This window comes from Lasioglossum baleicum, chromosome 1 (genome assembly GCF_051020765.1).
Source record: "Lasioglossum baleicum chromosome 1, iyLasBale1, whole genome shotgun sequence".
In the NCBI taxonomy this organism is placed as follows: domain Eukaryota; kingdom Metazoa; phylum Arthropoda; class Insecta; order Hymenoptera; family Halictidae; genus Lasioglossum; species Lasioglossum baleicum.
The window spans coordinates 6,052,999-6,074,913 of record NC_134929.1 but is presented as its reverse complement, the minus strand read 5'-3'; the positions used below and the strand labels follow the sequence as shown (position 1 = coordinate 6,074,913).

General features: G+C 49.7%; 1 protein-coding gene across 6 annotated transcripts; it reads left to right on the top strand.

The window, feature by feature from the left end:
- The first annotated feature begins 2,412 nt into the window (after positions 1-2,412).
- Positions 2,413-21,892, top strand: LOC143211740 (uncharacterized). Of its 6 annotated transcripts, none has more exons than XM_076429682.1 (6): positions 2,587-3,046; positions 4,693-4,767; positions 7,199-7,837; positions 15,897-16,015; positions 18,722-18,815; positions 19,920-21,892. In XM_076429682.1, the coding sequence occupies exons 2-6, from the start codon at positions 4,753-4,755 to the stop codon at positions 20,085-20,087; spliced, it is 1,035 nt and encodes a 344-aa protein (XP_076285797.1). In that variant the 5' UTR covers positions 2,587-3,046; positions 4,693-4,752; the 3' UTR covers positions 20,088-21,892. The 6 variants fall into 6 exon arrangements, 5 of the variants coding, with proteins under 5 accessions (XP_076285815.1, XP_076285797.1, XP_076285788.1 ...); XM_076429673.1 differs by having other exon boundaries at positions 2,587-3,134; XR_013009526.1 differs by lacking the exon at positions 2,587-3,046 and adding an exon at positions 3,197-4,304 and having other exon boundaries at positions 15,897-16,025; positions 19,920-19,967.
- The last annotated feature ends 23 nt before the right edge of the window (positions 21,893-21,915 follow it).

The window sequence follows — 21,915 nt, the reverse complement described above, 5'->3', positions numbered from 1 at the left end:
ACTCGATCGACCTTCAACGCGGAGCGTGGTTCCATCGATTCTATCGCTCGGCAGCATCTTCGCGCTTCGTTAGCCATGCTAATAGTTTGAAACTCGATGGAGCTCGTCCGAAAGAGCTTCCCGTTGCGCTAACGTGTGTGTCGGGACTCCGCGACTCCGCGACTCCGCGACTCCGCGATTCGATTCGATTTCGTATTTACGTAGAATTCGAAACCGCCAAGGCTGCGGGAAGTTGTCGGGGACGAGCGATTTCGTGTTTTGAAGCGGCTTTGGCATCGAGTTGAACGAGCGGCACGAGTTTGCGAAAAAGTCGGCTGTAGCGGAGCACGGCTGCAGCTAGGTAATTAAAAGCTCGACTCGGGTTCGCGTCGGCCAGGCAAATTTCCATATAAACGACGTCGCGCGACACGCGTGTCTCCATCCTCGACAATCTAAAGATAGTGATCCAACGAAACGGGACGGGACGGGACGGGACGGGACGAGTTTGTGCAGACGAGCTCTCTCGTCGTTTTCTACGTGAATGTACTCTCGAAACAGCCAGCAAAACTCTGTCGAACAAGTCCGATACACTTTTTCTGAATTTGACGCCGCTCCTGCACAGTTTCTCATGAGAAAAATGAGTAGGAGGTATTTCAAACGGTAGAAAGGTTACAGAATTGGAGGCTATCGATATTTCTTCGAGTCATTTTCAAATCCGCTGAGGAATGTATTCCTTAATGTATTCATCGATTTCAAACCAAGTTGACATTTTCACGATTTCGGACTTCCGTCTGTGTTTCACGAGTCGAAGCGAGAGAACACGAACGCGGTCGAGTTTTCAGTTTCGATCTAGGGATATTCGCGAGCACGGCAATTGGCTTTTACTGAAAACGAATAAAGGCGGAACGGCGACAATGGAATCCATCGTCGTCGTCGCGGGGGCACAGACGGGCCTGGAGAAGGAACGAACGAGCGACGGATAGATATCGAACAAAAGACTTCTCATTGCCGGCTACGGAGGCGGAATCCTTTCTCTGCAAAAGCGAACGGGGAAAGAGGGAACCGGGAACAAGAGGAAGAACGGAGAACGGAAGGAATCGAGACGAGAGAGGAGGGCCACTCGTTTTCCTGTCTCCGGTTCGAGATTTTGCGTCCCGTCCCGTCGCGTCGCGTCGCGTATTTTCATGTCCCCCGCAAGAAAAATTTAGCGAATCGGGAACACAGAAAGAGCTACCGCGCCGCGCCACCTTCGGCTTTCTATTCGAAGAGAATCGCCTACATTGCTCGCTCCATTGAAATGGACCTCGTAATGAATCGTATGTCTGTATAGTATGTATTTGATTGGCTTGCGAAGCGTTGCAGGTCGAAGGAACAACCTAAAAGAAAGACCGAAGGAAGCTGAATCTTCGGGTACGACAAATTCGCGTGGCACACTTTCGACTAGACTCTCGCAGTTCGCGAAACGTGGAGAGATTTAGTATCGTGCGGGACGCGTGCGCTCCTGCGACCGCGAACGGAACCATCCTCTCGTGTTTTGCGGCTTACCGTCTCGCAAAAGCGTTCTTCCGTGTCCCCACGTTCGAGAGCGTCGCACACTGGCTTAATATGCGATTCCACGCGGGTAATATCAATTTTATTTCCACTTACATGTACGTCGGTATTCGCTTCTTCTTGCGTAGCTATCAGCGAGAACGAAGAGAATTACACTTGCAATTTTTCGTCAACTACTCTCCCAGGAATGTTTTCATAATATTTCTGACAACTATATTGTTTTCTGCTATACTCGAATCGATCCTTGCAATTAAAGCGTAGCTAAGGCTGTATCGTATACTGTTTTGTTGTGATCGTTGTACCGTTGTACCGTTGTACCGGACGTGTCGTTGGGTTCGTTGGAGCAAATTCCTCCTGCACTCGATCCAACGAGACGAATCAAGGCAGATAAACAAAGCAGCAATCTCCTTTGTTAGCTATCTGAGAAACGTAACCCTAACGCACTCGAGTAGCCACCAGGTGTACGCATTACGTTTGCCGACTCGTTGCCTGGGATGCAGCATCTTTGGCAGCAAATTACCGCGTTTACAAATTCCTTATTTCCTGCTGCACCTCATCCGGGAGTGCATTTCAAACCGATCCGCGTCCCGCTGGGGGAGACCGCGCTGCCTCACCGAGAGTAAAGGGTGCGGGCCGGAGTAGGAAGAGGGGGTCGCGGGAGCAGTAGAAAGAAGCGTGAGCGCGGGCGAGCTCGAATCGAGAGAAATCGAGCGGTCGCTGCTAATTCAAGAGGGTCTCTCGAACGGAGCGCGAGACGGAGGAACGTGTCATGTCGGCGAGATAGAATGCCAGAGCGCAGAGCGGAAGGAAAGCGCGCGTGCTACTCGCTGGTGGAGCGGCGCGGCGCGGCGTGGCGAAGAGAGGGAGAGAGAGAGAGATGGGGAGGAAGGAGGAGAAATGGGAAGGGAAAGCTCGGAGAGTGGGCGGGGGGTTGAGCGCTCGGAGCTCGAAGCTCGAAGCTGGGGGCTGAGAGTTGGTGGCTCGGGGGTGTTGGATCGGGGGGTCGGGGCACCAGGTTCGGCGGTCGACGGGTCGACGTCGAGCTCTCAGTCTGTCCTGCGCCGTCGAAACGAGGGTAGCGTCGTTCGACGTCGACGCGACGTCGAGCGCGACGAGTCGACGAGCCGACGAGCCGACGAGTCGTGCGCCTCAGTTCGCGTTCGCTCGCCGTCTCGAGCGCGACATTTTTTCGCTTGGAGTCGCGCGATCGCGCGTGCCTTGCCTTTCTCGCTTCTTTACTCTTTGCTCTTCTCCTATCATCCTCCCTCTGCTTCTCTTCCAGCTTTTCACCTACCTTTCTCTTCTCTTTTCTTCTCTTCTCTCCGCTTCGCTTCGTTGTCCTGTCGCGTTCGCATCGAGTTTCCGCGTGATCTTCCGAATTTCGAGTTCGCTCTCGCTGATCCTGGTTATCATATCGTGCTGGTTTCGTTTAACTGGCGGCGCGTCATCCAAAGGATCAGACGTCAGCTTCCGCTCACGGATTTAGAAGCTGCGTGGTCGTCGGGAACCGATCAAGGTACGTCCTTTCTTCTCACTGTCAGCAAGTGCAACATCCCGAGAAAACAGACAGGACAGATCCTTCCGCCCCGGACAGAAACGAGGAGGTGCGTAGAGTGATCTGTGCAAATTATCTCGCTCTCTCTCTCTCTCTCTCTCTCTCTCTCTCTCTCTCTCTCTCTCTCTCTCTCTCTCTCTCTCTCTCCTGTAGCGAATCGTGACGGCAGATGCTGCTCCGTAATCGGTTTAATTAACGGGGACATTGTTCCGTGCAGCGGCGGGCGTAGTGTCGCCCTTGGGCTGGATGGCTCCAGTCGTGATTCTCCGTTCGCGCGATTAATCCGTCTCTTCGATGCATCGTTGACGCCGAGAGGGAAGTCCGAGTGACCTTAATTCGTCGCGAGATACACAGATCGTACCAGAGCGTAAAGAAAAATGGTGCCACCGTATGCCACGCGAGTACAAGGTCCGCTGGATCACGCGCGCCAATCCTCGCCGCGATTCAACGTTTTCGCGAACAGTGACGTCATCGGCTTCTCGCCGATCCACGGACACATATCGATTTCCAGACTTCGCGCTTCGATCGATCGAGAAAGTTCCTCGCGCGCTGCTCTAACAACGTGGGACCCGTTGACAGCTCGGGTCGCGAGATAAGGACGGTTTGACATTGCGAGGCAACTCCGCGAGGTAGCTTCCCGAAGTTGGCCCGTAGCTTTAAAGCTACGGTTAAATTGATGACTGTGCTGTGCTGGGTTCTCGATAGATCAGAGGTGCCCGTGCAGGAACACCGCCGTTAGCATAAAGTACCACGATTAGATTGCGGATCTTTAGGCAAATTATTCATTTGATGGCGTATTTTATAATAAACCAGGAACATGTTGAACTTGTCGACTAGAAAAGAGCATATAGCATAGCATATGTGGTAGTTTACGCTGCCTCGCATACTCGTCACGCAAATACGTCTCGCAGCGTCTGGATGCCGTTTCGAAATCGTGATTGATCGATCGAAACAGTTCCGCGGACGGTTCCGTGTCCCCAAAGTGTTGACCAACGCGGAAGTTATTTCCTTGGGTGCATCCATGTGTGCGGAGAGTTTTTGCGAGTTCCCGGCACTTTGGGACTCGAGTTTGTAGAACTTGGCGTCTCAACGTGCGACGGTTCAGTTATTGAGTTCGGGAACGAATTTACGGAGCCGTGTGCTCGTTCGATGTTTCGTAACAGGAGTGTACAGTAGAGCACCGATCTTAGGACAGACTGCGAAGAAGCTTGCGAAAACCGTAATTTATTTCGCGTGAATGAAACCTCGCTGTCTGTGTTTCTCTTCAGGGAAATGAATAGTTGATTTGCGTATGGAGAATCGCGGTTGATGGATCTCTTACTGTTTTAGAGTGGCACAATTTTCTAGCCTATTTCCATGGAACTTGATACGAAAAATATCAAAGTTGCAGGCGAGCTTTCTTAATCATTTTGATAGGTCTGAAATAACGACGCGGTATTTCTAAATTCCTGGAATGTCTCTAGAATTTTCTATTTCGCTTATTCATTCATATTAGAAATTACAAATGCATGAAATCCGCTGTCACGCTGTGTTACGCGATGCACGGTACTCCAGAAGGTGTATGACATTTATTAGATAATATTATATTTCTTCCCATATTTTACAAGGTGATGTACGCTGCATCTAATAAAAAGTTATGATTATGGAGACTGCTATCGGGACAAACTATGATTGCGAAAGTGGTAAGTGGACGACAAATTCTCTTTGGATAGGATATGATATTTTCAAGGTAGAATTACTATTTGAAAAAATAATTCGTTCATCTTCCATCCCAGGCTTTACGAACGTAAAACGAAAGATAGAATAGTACTACATACATACATATATACACCCGGTCCCACGAGATCTCGATTTCGAGATCTGGATCTCGATTTCGTTGTTCTGCAGGCCGGAGATTGGAAACTGTAGAGTGTAGAGTGTAGAGGATGGGGTCAAGAATGTCGAACGATGGACATTGCGGGTGGTTGGCGCGCATTTACGTCGGTAATCCGAGCCAGGTCGCCGCGCTGCGCCGCGCCGCACCGGCAAAATTTAAAGGGGCAGTCTCATGTAAACGCTGCAAAATTTCACTATTTTCAGGAATTTTTACAAAATTCTACACGTCTCACGCGGTGTCACGCTATAATTTTCTTTTGTGTTTGATTTAGCTACTACATAAATTGTACTGTTTTTGGTGTCGAGTATATCAGTGTGATCCTCTACTAATTCAATTACAAAATTTGTTTACTTTTCATTATTTCTTTATGGGATTTTCACCAACTTGTTTATAGCATTTTTCTGATTCAAATGTTCTTTGCAATTTTTTCAAAATTTCTTTCTCCCGTCATATACATATGTGTGTACGTGTGTACGTGTGTGCGTGTGCGTGTGCGTGTGTGTAGTAAATTAATCGTTCTAGCTTCTCAAAAAATTCAAGTCGTATGCTCTGATATTGAAAATGTTATCGTCCTTTTAAGAGTGTTCGAACTGTGGTTACTGTGGTTCACTGTATGTATTTAAAGAGAAACCAGAATATCCGTTTTAAGGGGTAGGCCGGGCCTACGGGTCTCATCTATCCGCGAACCCCGCGTTGCACCGGATGCAGGATGCTCTCCGGTCCATCGTCGAATAAAACCGCACAGCTCGATAGCAGTTTGCCGTTTCTGGCAGAGTCCGGTGCATACAGGTCGATTAGAAACAAGGACATCCGTCTGATTTTCCGAGAGTTCGTCGAACCTGCGGTTTCCATTAGCCGCATCCATCGTGTTCCCTGTACGTCCCTTCGACGCATCGTCGAACGAGATCGTTCCCCGTCGACGACGACGGGAGGCGGTTTTCAATAGCCCTGAAAAATCCCCTCGGCAGTTTTCCGCGTCTAACCGTTCGAGTTGTCGTCGAATAACACCGTCGCGTCGCACCGCGCCGCTTTTTGTTTCGAAAGCGCGCGTTCGCTCGCGCCGCGTCGATGGAACTCCATCGATCGAATATGGAAATCGATTTCCAATTCGCGAAATGCAAAGTCGTCTTTTCGGTCTCGTTCTCGCCCTCGCCCTTGCCGTTCGATTAACCATTGACAATCCAAGGCGCCACTAAAAACTGCCATACTATTATACATATAACCCTCCAACTGCAACCTGGGGTCGTTTATACCCAGAGCGAAATTTCTTGAATTGCTCTCTCTCTCTCTCTCTCTCTCTCTCTCTCTCTCTCTCTCTCTCTCTCCAATGTTAATTTCATCGATCAAAATAAGTTTGCAGACGAACGGTTAAAACAATTTTCACATCGCTATGTTTGTATCTAAAAAATTGATAGTGTTGAAACTACGAGCAATAGTAATAAAAGATCATCTTTCTCTCTCTCTCTCTCTCCCTCTCTCTCCCTCTCTCTCTCTCGTTCCCGCGATCTCGTTATCTCGCGGACCAAACTGTTTGTTGTGCAGTTCTTTGACCGATGTCGTTTCTTCCTTGATTCTTCTCGTATCGTTTAATTTCATTGCACCCTCGATGCCGGAAACGATCCAGGCTTCGCGAAAACATCGAGGAATAGAAAGTTCGCGGGGTGTCGTAGGTGATATAGTACTCGTAAAGTCGGTAAAGACTATCGCTGGAAATAACTCGTTGTCTACTGGCGCTTAAGTTGCTTTAGATATTGAAAGTTACTTGGAGTGAATCTCGGTGTTTAAGCTTTTTAGCAGCGAATGAAAATTGACCGAAGTTTAGCTTGAAGTTAACTATGTCAAGATAATCGTTGGACTGCGGATCTTTGTGCAAAATGAACTTGCAAGAAACACCGTCGAGTACTTGATCGAGGCAAACCTTCATCGTAATCCATGTCCTCGATAAGGTGTTGTTAGCAAAGAATAATGAACTCACAAGATAAACGGATCGAATGGGTTCGCTTCGTCAAAGTCCTGAAATAGATTAAATAGATGTATAGCGCTGAATAGGTGATATAATAGTAAACTTGCAATAGAGTATAAATTTCAACAGCTAGATAATAATGTTCGTTGAGTGGGCAGCTGTTGCTCGATTGGGCAGGTGACACTACTTAATCGAACCGGTCGGTCGGTCGCTTCGATCGTAATCGAGATTTGCGAATGATCCTAACACGCCTCGCACCGTTGACTTTTTCCAGATCTCGTCGGCGCAATTCCTCGTCGATAATTACGGAGAGACGTCGCAAAGGCGACGAGAACCACAACGAGAACGAGAACGAGAACGAGAACGACAACGACAAGAACGACGTACCGTCGCGTCGTCGGAGCCATCGGGAGCCGATCATCGTGCGGCTCGATCAATCAACTCGGTGCCAAAGTATCTGCCGAGGGCGAACCGGTGCGAAATTTCGCGAGTTTCTACGAGCAAGCAGACGCGGAGCAGAGGAAACCTGGGAAAGCGCGAAGCGATAAGAACGATAAGAAAGACACGAGCTCGACGCTTGAGAAGAGCGAACGATGAGAAGGCCTGTTCCGGCGACGAGGAAGAAGCGATCGTGGTAGGCGCCCGAACAGGGTGCACGGACGTGGATCTTCCTGGATCCGTGTCGATCGTTGTGATGGTCTCGGGGTGGTGTCCGTGCGTGCCACTCGGCCGCCCGGAATCACCGGTCCAGCAACAATCGGCCTCGACATCGAGGTGTTTGGGCAACGACGGTGCAGCTCCGTTCACCGTCAGCGCCGCGACGGACCACGCAGAAATGGTCCAGATGTTCTACTACGAGAACCGCGGGAAATGCTGCAAGAAACTGCTCCGATACGACGGTTACCCGAACAAGGTAAGCGCATATCCTCTATTCGCTCCCGAGGGACCGATTCGAGATACATACAACGGAATCGCAGGGTAGAGTCAGGTTATATTATCGATAGATTGCGGATCTTGCGCGTTTCTCACAAAATTGTCCGAAATCTCCGCGGAGGCCTTGGATCTGGGAATGCCGCTATTCGCTATAACGTTTTCGATGGGCTAACCCCACGCGTTGTTTCTCTGCAAGTCTATTTTTTCTTATTTCTTTTCTATTCTTGGTCCCCCGGTTTTTTGTTTCACTTACTCGTTTTTTTCGAATGGTTTTCGGAAGGAGCGACGCGTTTAACTTTGGGTAGGGAGAAGAAAGCTCCCGCGATCGTCGGCCTTCGGCGCGCGGCGCGCGGCGCGTCGCAGCCTCGGCAGAAGCAGAATTTTCCCCTTGGTCTTTTCTTCCCCGAATCCCGCGAGACGTTTTCCTTTCGGCGTGGTGGTCGGCACGATTTCGCGAAGAAAGAGAAAGCCACCGCGAAAGAAGCGAAACCCTTTCAGAGGCTGATATCTTTAATCGCGCCGACGCGGGTCGACGCGACGCATCGCGACGTTAAAGAGCCGTCTACGACACTGAAAGTCGGAGGGGTCGAGCTTCCTAGACCATTCAAGGAGCTAAACAATGCTGCTTTTTATCGAAACTACCAACGCCTCGGGGAGCACAACAGACGACGACGACGACGACCCGACGCGACGGCCGTTCCTCTATATCTTTCGTCTCCTTCCTTCTCTCGTTCGCTCTTTTCCAAACGTGAAAATGCAACGCGAAAATCCGGCGAATTCTAAAACACCCTCGGACGGATCGGGAACGGAGGAACCGAGTTCACGAGCCAGCGGTTTTGCAAGGAGAAACGAATTGTAGATCGGAAGTAGGCGGAAGTAATACGGGATCGGCAACGTGAGCGTATTTTTACAAGATCCGCGCAATACGCGCAATATTTTACGGCCGATCGGGAATCGCTCCGGAGTAAAAACCTCCGGATAGTTCTCGCGGATAAACTCGGCCGGTCCGCGGGAGGCAGCCTGCGCGCCTATCGTTGCTCTACAAAGGAAAAGTTTCGATCCTCTGTAGCAAAGTCGCAAACCGAGGCCAGGAGATCCGAGGAAGAGAAGGGGCCTGTTCGCGTGGAAGGCCAGTGAATGGCCGGATGAATAATAACTCGGTTATTGAAAGAAAACTCCGGTCGATGCGAGTTTCGAAACTACGAACCGTTAGCCCAGTTGCCCAGGATAAAGCCACCCATCGACTTTCTTCCTCTTTCTCTCTCTCTCTCTCTCTCTCTCTCTCTCTCTCTCTCTCTCTCTCTCTCTCTCTCTCTCTATCTATCTATCTATCTATCTATCTATCTATCTCTCCCTATCTCTATCTTCGTCTCTTTCTTTCTCTTCCACCGCGGGCTGGCAACCCTCTCCCTTGTCTTTCTCCCGATTTTCGTCTCGAACGTCCCAATCCACCGGCTTCTCGTCCTCTCCTCGCTCTGCCTCCGAGCCACGTCCGCATAATGGCTATTCGGATAGCGAATCGATTTATTTCCCCGGGGGCTTCCGGAAACTTGGAACTTCTCGAGCCGTGAACTTGGAACGGCTCTCCGGGTCTTCTCGCATTCCTTCGTTCCAAGCCAACATCCTAAGCGCGTTGACGAGACCTCGGCCGAAAAACGAGGACACGACGAGGTATCGAGTTCGGCCGAGAAGTTGGTTCGCTTCGTCCTGGAAAACGGTTTCCGACCGATGCGATGGAATATCTACTGCAGAACAGGATTCGGCTTCGCAGTTTCTCTATCCGACGAATATTTGCGCGACAGCGACAGACTCCCAGGCAATTCCTCGATAGTCATCGTTGACATAACGCCAACAACCCCCGAGGATTTCGGCGGCGGCGGCGGTTTGCTACGACGCAACGCACGGGAGGACCGTACTCGGCCTGACCACCCGTTCTCGCATTCGATCAATCCTAATCGCTAGACTGCGGATCCGATGCATTTATGTCGGAAATCGATAGGTTAAATAGTGGTGGAAAGGTTAAAAGAATATCTACATATACAATTGTATCTGTCAATTGCTGACCTAATCAGAGACTGAGCCAAAATGGCCACTGTTTTGCAATTAATGCAGACAATTTTGATGTAAAGATCCGTAGTCCACCGCCAGCTTTCGAAACGAATCTTTCGCAATTTGTTCCGAACCGAACTTTCAACCTCGTTACACCCTTACGCCTTACGCCTTACTTAATCGATCGCGATCTAGACGATCCACAAATATAATCAAGAATCTCAACGGAAAAGTCGTATCCTTGGGATGCAGAGACTTGCACCGCGACCTCGACCCTATTACCCGTCGGAAATCTCTCCGCGTCGATAATCGATCGGTGTCCCGCGATTCAGCGTGACACGTTTACACGCGTTCGAAACTCGAGATTGCTCCTGAAGAATCTCACCGGACATGTCCGATAATAAGCGGCGGCGGCGATGAGACCTTGCGTAGAAGGGCTTCCGACCTAAAAACCGGTCTCGGTACCGGAAACGCGTCCGGTTTTACCTGAAATCGAGTGGAATTCCCGGGGACTGTGATCTCCGTAGCGATCGAGCAATCTTTCTCTCGATAATCGCTCATCGTACGGACGCCGCGTCGCGCCGGACTCGTTTTTCCTCATCCGGAATGCATGTCGTTGGCCCATGATTGATCGTTACGGCGCGGCGTGGCGCGGGGCAGCGCGACAATACGCGCGAGAGCGAGCGAACGGAATCTTTCGTAGCTGCGAATAAATAAAACGCGGCCGAATGGCGCGATTAGTCGGAGGTAACGGAGAGGCGCCGGAAACGAGAGCTCTTTCGAGAGAGAAAGGATCGAGGTTGGACGAGAGAAAGACAGAAGAGAGAGGAGAGGGAGAAGAGGGAGAAGAGGGAGAAATCGGAGTCAGAATCAGAGTCGTTTCGCTCGCGAACCCGACAGAGACGTGTCAAGGAAGGAGCAGGAGCAAGGTAGGATTCGAACGAGAGACGGCAGAGGTAGGAATGGAGCGTCAATTGGAACGAGAGAGACGTGGGATCGGCCAGGAGAAGGAGTGGGAGAGAGAGAGAGAGAGAGAGAGAGAAAGAGAGAGAGAGAGAGAAAGAGGGAGTGACGCCGAGGTAGGGGTAACCGGGAGAATCGCGGAAAAGAGGCAAGAGGGTGGATATTCCAGGCTGCACCCCGTGGCTGTCCCAGCGCATTGCCATGGCAACCGACCCTGAAACACCCTGCGGCCGTCGCACCATCGGAGCTTTGCTTTCCGATGATAGTAATAATGTATCCTCGCGCTCTCGTTGATGTAGGTCGCAGGACGTTACCGCCGCAGCTGCGGAAATGACGAATTTTTCCTCGGGATTCCGCTGACCCGACGGACCGGAACCGCCAACTACGCCCTCCGGTTCCCTTCTCGATCAGCGATCTCCTCTCACCGTACGAGTTTTTTCGCGGTGTCATTCGAAGATCTGAAGATGACACAGACATACCGAAACGTGGAAAGCCCTCCTGTGTCCCCCAACTTCTCCTAATTTCCTCCACAAACTTCCAACGAATGATCCCGCAAGGAACTTTGAAAAATTATGAAAGTTTGGGGATAGTAGCGCGTATACATATACTAGCTATGTATTATGCGATTTTTCTTTGCTGTCCAAATTCTGTATCCGATTTATTTTCTAATTATAGATATGAACAATTGATAAATGTTTTACCAGATGATCGATCTCGTTACAGAAGAACAACTTTTGTCTGAAAACTTGTTTCGAAACTTGCGATTTCATCTCGTTAAAGTGAATTTCGGCAGGAAAAAAAATCGTAATGCAGTTTGATAATTTTCTGAATTTCAAGGTTCGGGGTGTTCGCTGTCTTTAACGCTCGGTGCTCGATGCGTGTGACAATGAAAGCGGCATTCTTCATATCCGATGAAGACGCGCGTACCGCGTTGACCACGAACGAAAGACGCGAGCGAGCTCGTGGATATTTCAGCGGTATTATCAATATTTATTGATATCCGTACCGATATCAGCGTCTCTGTTTGGGCCGAATCCACAGGCGGCTGTGCCTATTTCCGAGCTGCGAGCGATATTTTGTACCTACAGGGGGACCAAGGGGGACTGAATGATCGTCGATCGTCGAAAGCGGAACGATGGGGAAAAACGCGTCCCGTCGCGCGTAGTCTAGAGTCTAGAGTCTACGTCTACGTCGACGTTGCGTCGGCGTTGGCGTCACGTCGCGTCGCATCGCGTCGCGTCGGTCGTCGCGTGTTTGTCGATGCATCCGAGCGAGTGGCGTCGGCGTTTTTAATCGGCGCCACTTGTTTCTAACGACCCACCTTTGTTCAAGTCTCTAGACCGGCGGCGCGCTCCAACCCGTACGCGGGTATTTCTGGTCTCCGTATGCGTTTTTCGCGTTATCCGAGGGATCTGCGCCCTCTCCTTCCCCTTCTGTCACTCGTCAACCGTAACCCGCTTCCGTTTAACCACTCGTGGTGGATCCCGTGGATCTCGCGAATCTCGCGTATAGCGGAACGGAGAGGAGAGGAGAGGAGAGGAGAGGAGAGGAGAGAAGAGGAGAGAGAGAGAGGATCCCAGCCGATGATTACACGCGTGATCGAGTTACGTTCAAGCCGTTTGCTCTCGTCTCGATCTCCACAGTAACGGATCGACGAAGCACCGCATAATTGCGCCCCGTTAGGTCACGTTTATGTTGCCCGTGCTGCGATAAACCCTGCCAGAGCGCCGAAAACGGCTGCGAACATTTCTTTGTTCCCCGCGATCACTGCGTAGTCATATTTTTACGATATTTCTTTCCACTTTCCTTGGGGTCTCCGAAAATGGGTCACGAACTTCTGTAATCATCCAATGCATTGACACCCTCTAGGATAATTTCTGGGCACTGCTGCCCTCGAATCAAACTTGACAAAGGACGTTCCAAGCAACAGTGGGATATCGACCCCACATACGCCATACGGCTAGGAATACTGCTGAGAAACGTTGAAAACGAAAGAAAGCGTCCTTGATCGAAAGTTGTCCAATCAAGTGACGATCGATGGATCCACGGGTGTAGACCGCCCGAGTTCACAGTCATCTTGGACCGGTGCCACTCGAGAGAGAGAGTAGATCGGAACTTGGGAGAAAATCGGTTGGAAAGAAACCGTTTCGGTTCGGAGATAGTTGCGCGGCAACGTGCCTCAAAGCGATCCGTCGAAATTGGACCGCGGCGCGAGCACTCCGCGGATGCAGTCCTCCTCGGAAGAGCTGTTCCAGAGGGGATTGACTCTCGCTCGAGGCAAGAATCGTTCGAGTCCGAGGAGCCGACCGCGGAGTTTATTAAATCCAAGAGGGTAACAAAAGAAAAGAAAAGAAGAAGAGGTAAAGGATTCGTCTATCCCGTTTGGATTCGGGGGAACTCTGAAGCGTTTCTCGGTTAAACCCATCGAATACGGTCCGTAGTTTTAAGCTTGACGACACGCGACGATGCAACGTACTCCTCGAATAGGGAAAACCGAAATTCCTACAACCGTAGTCGGTGCAATCGCGATTGGCCGGCGAAATAGGAAATATTCTGGTCCACGGAGTACGACGAGAGAGAGACACAACGCGACTTCCGTTTTACAAAATTAAAGATAAGCTTGGAATTTTCGAAAAATCTACCACGCAAATCGTTACAATGTACCGTGTTCCGTACTATGATCTGACAATGAAACATTTTGCACTAAAATTATTATTTATTAGAACGTGGTGGTTCCGACTCGTGCTCCACTCCGTATAAATCCGTAGTCGTTACTTGACACCAGGGGGACCGAGAGCACATCGATCGATCCGATAACGAAGTCGAAGCTGAAGAAATACGGTGAACCCAAAAACGATCTTCGGAAAATGAAAACGACGACGGCCCGGTGCTTGCGCCGGAGTATCGATCGAGTCTTGGTCCCTCGTCCGCGTGAACGTCCGAGAGAGGAGAGATCGCAGGCGACCCGTTTTGTTCCGCGATCCCATTACGCGCGCAAGATTAAGCCCGTCGCGTCTAATTAGGTCTGCAGTGTGGCAGGTGTAAAGTATTGCTGACCGTCGTCGGCGTCGCTCGAGATCCACGACAATCTACGACGCGTCGTCGCACGGATCGTTGCGCGCGCTCCGCGATTTCGTAGAAAGCCGGATTTAATCTAGGCAAGCCCCCCCCCCCCGTGTACTTAGGCGCGCCTGTATTTCGCTGCATACAACTTGGGCAGACGGCCGCCGTACACGCGCACGTATTTATCGGCCGTAACGGCGCGGCGCGGCGGCTGCCTCCTCAACTAACCCAGAAAATATCCGGTGCACTTTGTTCGAAGGAACACGACCTTACACGAATGTACGACCCTGCGCGACCTTCTCGATCGAAAGCCATGGCTGCTGCGACGGTCCCGGTACTCTCGAACATGATGCCAGATCCCAAAGGAATGAAAATTTCGTCGAGACCACCGGGTAGTTTGACCAAACATTTTTTCGGATCGCGATGTCTAGAGCTGGTCCAGGCACGCGTCGCACAATCAGGTAAATGGCCCTGACTGGCCAGAAAAGTCGGAAAAAAGTTGATTTCAAAATTTTGCGTGAGTCGCGAAGAACACAAAAGGGTTCAGCAAACGCTGATAAGGATCGCGATCGAAACAAGGCCGAGGCCTGCTCGCAGGAGTCTCTCCGTGCAAAATTCCTTGATCGATATTCTCTGGGAAAAAGGGGAGATGAAGGATTGTTCCGGGGGCTGAATGGCCGACCTCTCGAACGGCTCGCGAATTCGATGAAAGTTTTCCCTGTTTGTAGCCGCGTAACAACGGAAGGACGAATACGGAGTCGAGGCCGAGGGCGCATGCTCTCGGAAAATTCGCAGGAAACACAATTTGGAGGTACAACGCGATCCTGTTCGCGTTACGACTAAATTCTCTCTACTTTCGCTGTTTCGGCTTTCGTGCTCTCTCTCTCTCTCTCTCTCTCTTTCTCTCTCGGACGATGCTCGCGAAAAACGGGGCGTCGTTTTTTTGCAGCTTTTGATTTTTTGCGTTTTTTTGATTCCAGTAGCTTGCAATTAATCGAGAAATTCGCAGAATTACGAATACTTCTCTGAAAATGAAAAATCCTTCGTATAGTTTACACAGTCTTCCAGCTTCTGTACCGCGAGTTAAGACAAGGATCCTGAACGCGGAAAGCGGCGATTAATCTTTGGAGCGCGACAGACGGAATCCGGAGCGCGTTGTCGTCGAGCGATACGAAGCGGAAGGGAGAGGGTGTTAACGAGGAGCTGCTATCCATCGTGGAGCATCGTAGTCGCGCTCGATAACCGCCGCGCCGCACGCGACGATGGACGACGTATGGACGACGTATGGACCTTGCGCCAACGTCGCGCGTCGCGTCGCCTCTCGTCGAAACGACTGCTGCCGACTCGTGTGTCGCGTCCTGTCGCGCTTTGTTCAGTCACCCCGAGAAACGATTTTCAATGTACCGTGCTGCTCCCGGCTGATGCTGGGAAACGAAACATAGGCGTCGCGCGTCGTTATCGTTCGGTCATCAAGCATTCTCGTCTCTCTCGAGCCGTCGGTAAAGCGCGCGCGCGATCTTTCATACGGTTGCTGGCTGAACGAAATTCAAATTGATGTTGCGAACAAGCGTGTGTCAATGATTATGATTATACATATACTGTTGTTCTGTTCCTACCATCACAATACGTATATGTATATATGTAGAGGGTTTTCGCTTCGTTATTGTCCAGCCTCTTTCTCGACATTGTGATACGTATACGGTATACAGTATACAGTATACAGTATACATACTATACTATACCGAGGGAGTTGAAACCACCGATATTATTAGATCACGGATCTCTTACTACTTATGCAGACATTGGCTGGGTCAGATATATGTATGTATATTGTAGAATAAAACAGAAAAAATTGGAAGAATTTCAGAATATCGGTATTGTAGGATTTTGAAATAATTGAATTTGAAAGATTTGAACAGATAGAAATGTGAGTATACATAAATGCGATTGATCGTTTGTCGCAGGTGCTCCTCTTCCCGGAGGAGGGCTGGGCGAGAAGCGCTAGCAGTTCCTACTGGACGTTGTCGTTGTTCTGGTGGAGTCGGAGTCGGTGCAAGGTCGTCGAAGTCGCTGGGACCAGGAGGTAAGTGGTGGTAAGTGGTAAGTCGCAAGTCGTACATCGCGAGTCCGTGTCGAGTTGGCCAGTCTCCGCGGCTTCGGAACTTTTATTACCTAGATTTCCCTTCGCTGGAACAGCCACGAAAAACAGCTTCGAACAACGTGTCGAGTAACGATGTTTAGAGGCGTTAGCGTAGATCCCCTATTCCACTGAATTTTCCACACGAAACTTTCAACCTATTCAATGTTCTATGTTCACATCGAAGTAACATGGAGCAACTTTTATTCTCTCTTGTTCATATCTACAGATATCAATTACCGAATAAAAGAAGAAGGCGATAAGAGTTGGAATTTCCAAGACCTTTCTAGTTTCTAGTTTCTACACACTTTCTACCACAGATGTATTTGGCATTTGAATAGGAACATAGGAATCGGCCGCTGTGTCCGACCATCACCCACCGACTCTACTTATGTACTCCGAACGCTATGCCGCGCGCGAATCCGGATCTTGAAACTGATTTTTTCCGATTTCCGAAAACGCGGGGCGCCAAAGAAAAAACTGTTATTTCATCTTTTCGACTTGTTTTTGTCCAAGAAAAGAGGCGTTACGTTGCACTGTCCTCCCACTGTGTAATCGTATTCTCGGCGCGGCCGAAATTCGAGCTTTTGCCGTGGTATACGTGGCCGGAATTGTCTATTCCTCGTTGCAGCCGCTATAACTGCCGTACCGTACGCCACGCCGCGCCGCGCCGTACGTATAGTCGTCAGTCGAGAATTACAGGGACAACGCGCGTCCGAAACTTCACTGTCCTCTTGTTTTCCTTTCGCAGCTACGGATTAGCTCAGGTTATTCGCGCGAGTTCTCGCGTCACGCTCGACGCGTTTCGAACGACCATTTCTATTCGTTTCCCATTACTTTTCGATCCACCGATCCTCTCTCCCACAGCGAAACAATCCAGAGAGAGAGAGAGAGAGAGAGAGAGAGAGAGAGAGAGAGAGTCAATTTCCTTTCGTTTCCCATTATTTTTTCATCTACCGATTCTAGGTCCTCTCTCCTACATTGAAACAGTCGGGACAGTCGAATATCGTCGTCGCGTTCAACCCTTAAAATCAGCCTTGATTAGATTGCGATTCAGAATCGTGCATAGATAATGTTGCATTTATCACATCATCATATCTAATCGAATAACGAATAGTCGAGATAAAAAACTGTAAAAATATTTTTCTACGCTAGAATTTCTGCAGCTGATGTACATATTTACTATTTACACGTACATACTATACTATTATATTATATAATACAATAATATGTATGTATACATATCGTTCGAGGAAACAGATTAAACGAATTTCCTTGAATTCAATTCATTTCTGCGGAAGAACGAAACTCTCGAACAGTTAACACATTGACTGCCGAACAATTATCTCGGAAAAATCCCACGAAATCAAAGCGATTTGGTGAAGGCAACGAAGGCAACGAAGAGAACGATGTTAGCGAACGTGTTACACGTTCGTAGGTGACCATGCGCGAATCATGACCGTGTCCGGCGTGTCTCAGCTCTTTCAACATCGAGGGATCGATGATCGTACGTAACCAGCGTCTTGAACCAGCCCTGATCGAGCATCGGAAGGGTGCTCCGCCAGGCAGTTTCCTTTGTGAAGCGAATCGAGGACCGGAGGAAAAGTCAAAGCACCAGCCATAGTGGATTTTAAACCGAGTGTTGGATCCGCCGCACTTGAATCAAGGGCGTTTAAACTTTTAATGATCGTCGCCGACTGAACCGCTCGCCGGAATAAGCCCCTCGAGCCACCAGGGAAGCTTCTCCCCCTCTCGTTTCCTCTCCTCGCCACTCTTCTCCTCTCCTCTCCTCTGAACTGTGCTGCTCTGCCCTCTCACGATCTCTCACGCTCTTCCACGGTCTAATTTATAGTCTCTTATTCTCTCACAGTGCTCGCCCATATCCTACGCGCATCTTCTCCACCCACGCTTTCCGAATATTTCGGGAACCGAAGACCGGCGCGGCGCGGCGCTACGCACGAAGCAAAAAGTTATTTGAAATGTCGAGGTTTTTTTAGATATCGAAAAATCATCGAAATCAGAGATATCTGTTTCAGACATCGCAACTGTTTTTTACTTTCGTTATTATCTGAACGGTTCCGAGCCGAATCTGAACCCAGACGCTGCGCTGTTTGTTCCGGTCTCGCGATAATTACCGGCGCGTGCAACTCCGCTCTTCCTGTTCAAGAGCAGGCCTCCTCGGAGGAACTAACGCTTCCATCCAGACAGAAAGGGCGTGAAATATCGGTCTGGAAAAAAATAAAAGCGGAACAAGCTAGCCGCTCTCACGGCTAGTGGGACTTGAATCGTGTCGCGCCCCGGCAACGCTAATCGCATTACCCGATTTACGAGACGATAAAACGCTTACGAGGTCCGAGCGAACGCGCGTTCGTTCGTCGGAAGCGACCTGTCGCGGATGTCGCCGACAGCTGGAACATTTTCGACCGTATCGCGAAAATACCTGCCCCTGAAACTCGCCTATTCCGTATACTTGTTTGTACATATGTACAGGTATATTCCTGTTCGACGCGAAGCCGACGCGACGGTCGCGATTTCGACGCGTAATTATAATACTCGATCATCGGGAATGTCCCGGCGCGGCGGCGATAGGGAGTATGCGTGTGCGCGTCTATGTTCACTGAATCGAGCGATCCTGTGTCCTGTGTGTTCCAGGTATAGCACCGAGGCGAAAATGGTGGACTCTGGGACAGGCACGCTTTACATTATCGGTTCCTTCAAGCGAATGTCTACCGATCCCGATTTCAAGGTACACCATCATCTTCTATCAGGCCTTTTGCGTTTCTCATGCTTCCCGTCCGCGTACGTACCAAGTGTGCCGTTTAGCGCGAAACTGGTGCAAGTCAAAATATTTAAGTACAATCGGCTCTCGTATAACGCGATCAGAAAATTCTTTAAAACGTACTCTGTATACGTATACATAGTGTGTATCTTTTGTATCGGTAAATGTACAATCTTTTTAAACAGTGTTTTGATCGCGTTATACGGCAGTTTACCGTAATAGTTGTGTGGGCCGGTACTCGACATTTCGGGTTCGAGTCGTGTTACACTTGGGTAATAAGGTAATAACCCTTGTTAGTTGTTCATTATCCAATAATTAACTGTTTCGACTTGCAACATTTTCTCATCCGAACGGCTCAATTCTCGCGTGGTGCTGTCACAGAGAAATCCATCTTCCAATTGCACGTGAAGATGTTAATGCTCGAGCCTCCGTTCAATTGTTGTCAAATTGCCCGCGTCAAGACGTTCGCAGCTCAATGAAATTCGGCAGACAGATAGACAAGGGTATAATAGGGAACCGACGACGTCGCAAGACCATTAAATCTTGTCTGATATCGACGCGGAGAAACGGATGGACTTTCTTTCCGAGATAGCACCGCGTAGACGGTGTAGACTCTGGAGAACGTAGGGACGAAGAGGACGAGGGGAGAAGAAACGCGAAGCTTGGCAAGGCAAGGCGAGGCGAGGCGAGGCGAAGAGAAGAGAAGCCAGCGAAACCTGGGCTTTTCCGAATGACCCAAATCCTAAAGTGGCTTCTATTGTGCGGCGAAGGTGTAACGTGTGTATGGACGACATAGAAATTTATGACGCTAAAGCGCGACCGTCAGCAGCACACGTAGAACGGCACGAATGCGTACCCCAACGTCTACTCCCTTCTGCGTGCATAGTCGCGTTATATCGTGGACGCGGTTTTGGTAAAACGACGCGATCGGGATACTCGATCTCGTCCGGATATTCGACCGTCTTGTCTCAAGCGCTTCGATTAATAAATCCTGAATACAATGTCGAGCCGGTAAGTTGAATGGTTAGTTCGGGGTCTGATCGAGCCTGGTTTTGTTTTTTCTGTCGGCAGTTGTACCTGACGTCGAACGTCTCTTCGAGCGACTTCAACATGGGTTACAGTATGACGGGCACGTTGGAGCGTGGTTGTAAAAAGACCAACACCTTCCAAATGACTCACTTCGCGGTGATTCGCCGGCGGGACTACGAAAAGGCCTACGAGTATGCGAATACCTCCTAGTGTCCGTCCACGCCCACGCTGTCCGAGCGTGGGGATTGCGAGCACTACGCGTGAAAGGGGAGAAAGGGAAAAGGAAAAGGAAAAGGGAAAAGGGGGAAAGGAAACGCTGTCCGCGCGATCCGAGCTTACAACGAGCGAGAGTGTAGAGTAGCGGGGGCCAAAACAACAACGAGAGCACCCGCGAACAAAAAGCAAATGTCAAACGTCCAAAGGTAGTGTTTACGAAGTTAGGTTGAATAAAAATATAATAGTTTGTAATTTAGCGAAGAAAAACGATACCTAAAATCGTGTATACAGAAAAAGTGATCTCGAGGATACCAAAAGAGAAACGATTTTCCAAAGTATTAGCATGTAAGGTCGTTACCGAAAGAGACAGGGCGACGAGAGAGCAACGACGTGCGTCGCGTCGCGCCGCGTCGCCACGGATTCCTAGGCAGCTCCCTTCGGCGACGCGCGATGCTTCTCGTCCACCGTTCAAGCGAAACCTCGATGTTACAATAACGTTAACGTCGCCATCGACATCGGTACTCTGCTCGAGCCGCATAGCCGACGATTCGAACGATGATTCGTTCGGCGTTGTGCTCGCAGCGTAGCCGGTTTTCGCGCGAGGTGTTTTCGGGCTTGGTGCGCTTTGCGTTTATGCGAGCTTGTCGCGTTAGCACCGCTCAAACCAACGAACCGCTGCACAATGGCCTGTGGAAACCTGTTCTTTTTCTGGCCATACTTATTTTAACGTTATCTCAAGATTTAAAGTTATGTCTTTAGAAGAAACACAAAACTGCGAGAACATTCATTGAATTTCAAGAACATCGTCATACCATTTTGTTAATCGTTATCATCGTTATACCGTTTTGAAGTTGTTAAATGAGAACAGGTATATGTATCGTAGTATATTCTCATCTCAAAACTTTTATTTTGCATTAAATACCCGCCATCTAGTAATTCTCGAAAATTGCTAACATTTTGTATTTCGAAGCTGGGTTCTTAGTCAATGTTTATGCAACAATTTCATCGAAAATGTAAAACTTGAAAAACATAATTTTGCCCAGGAGAAACGGGTTTCCAGGGCACTGCGTGTTCGCTACGGTAGCCGCTAGAACGAAACGAAGCGAAACATGCGTGCGTGTGTGTGCGTGTGTGCATGTGTAATGTGTATAGGAACACACACTCTCCGAGTGACAAGGGATCGTGTCGTGAATCGGTGCCATAGTTCGCGCGATACTTATTTTTGTTAACGAGTAGAAAGTTGGCCGCGTCACGACGCGTCCCGGAAATCGGGAACCGCGGTAACACGATCGAAACCACTCGGCGATCGATCGTTCGATCTTGTGCCGCGTATCGGTGGATCAGAAACGACCGATCGGGTCCGATCGCAACAAACCGAACGAGACCGAGAGACTCACTCGTCTCTCGCGATCGATCGGCCGCAATTTTCGAAGATTTTTGTACTTTCGGCTTTGCTCAACGGCGCGTAGATCGCCGAAACCACACGGATGACATAGCTGTAAGACGCGCGCGACCCTAGATCGTAAATGTCTGCTCCCGGCGATCGACGGGATGCGCGACTCCTACAAATGGCCGCCGATCGATCGTACCTCCGTCCGTGGCTGCGCGCATTCCGCTGGTCGCTCGGGGCAACGGTATCTTTCGCTAGTTGAAACGATAACGAACAGCGCTTCTCGTCTGTTTCTCGATCTGTCCTCTCTTTTCGTTGTTCCGCATTCTCTCTCTCTCTCTCTCTCTCTCTCTCTCTCTCTCTCTCTCTCTCTCTCTCTCTCTCTCTCTCTCTCTCTCTCTCTCTCTCTCTTCAACTATCCCTTCTATTGAC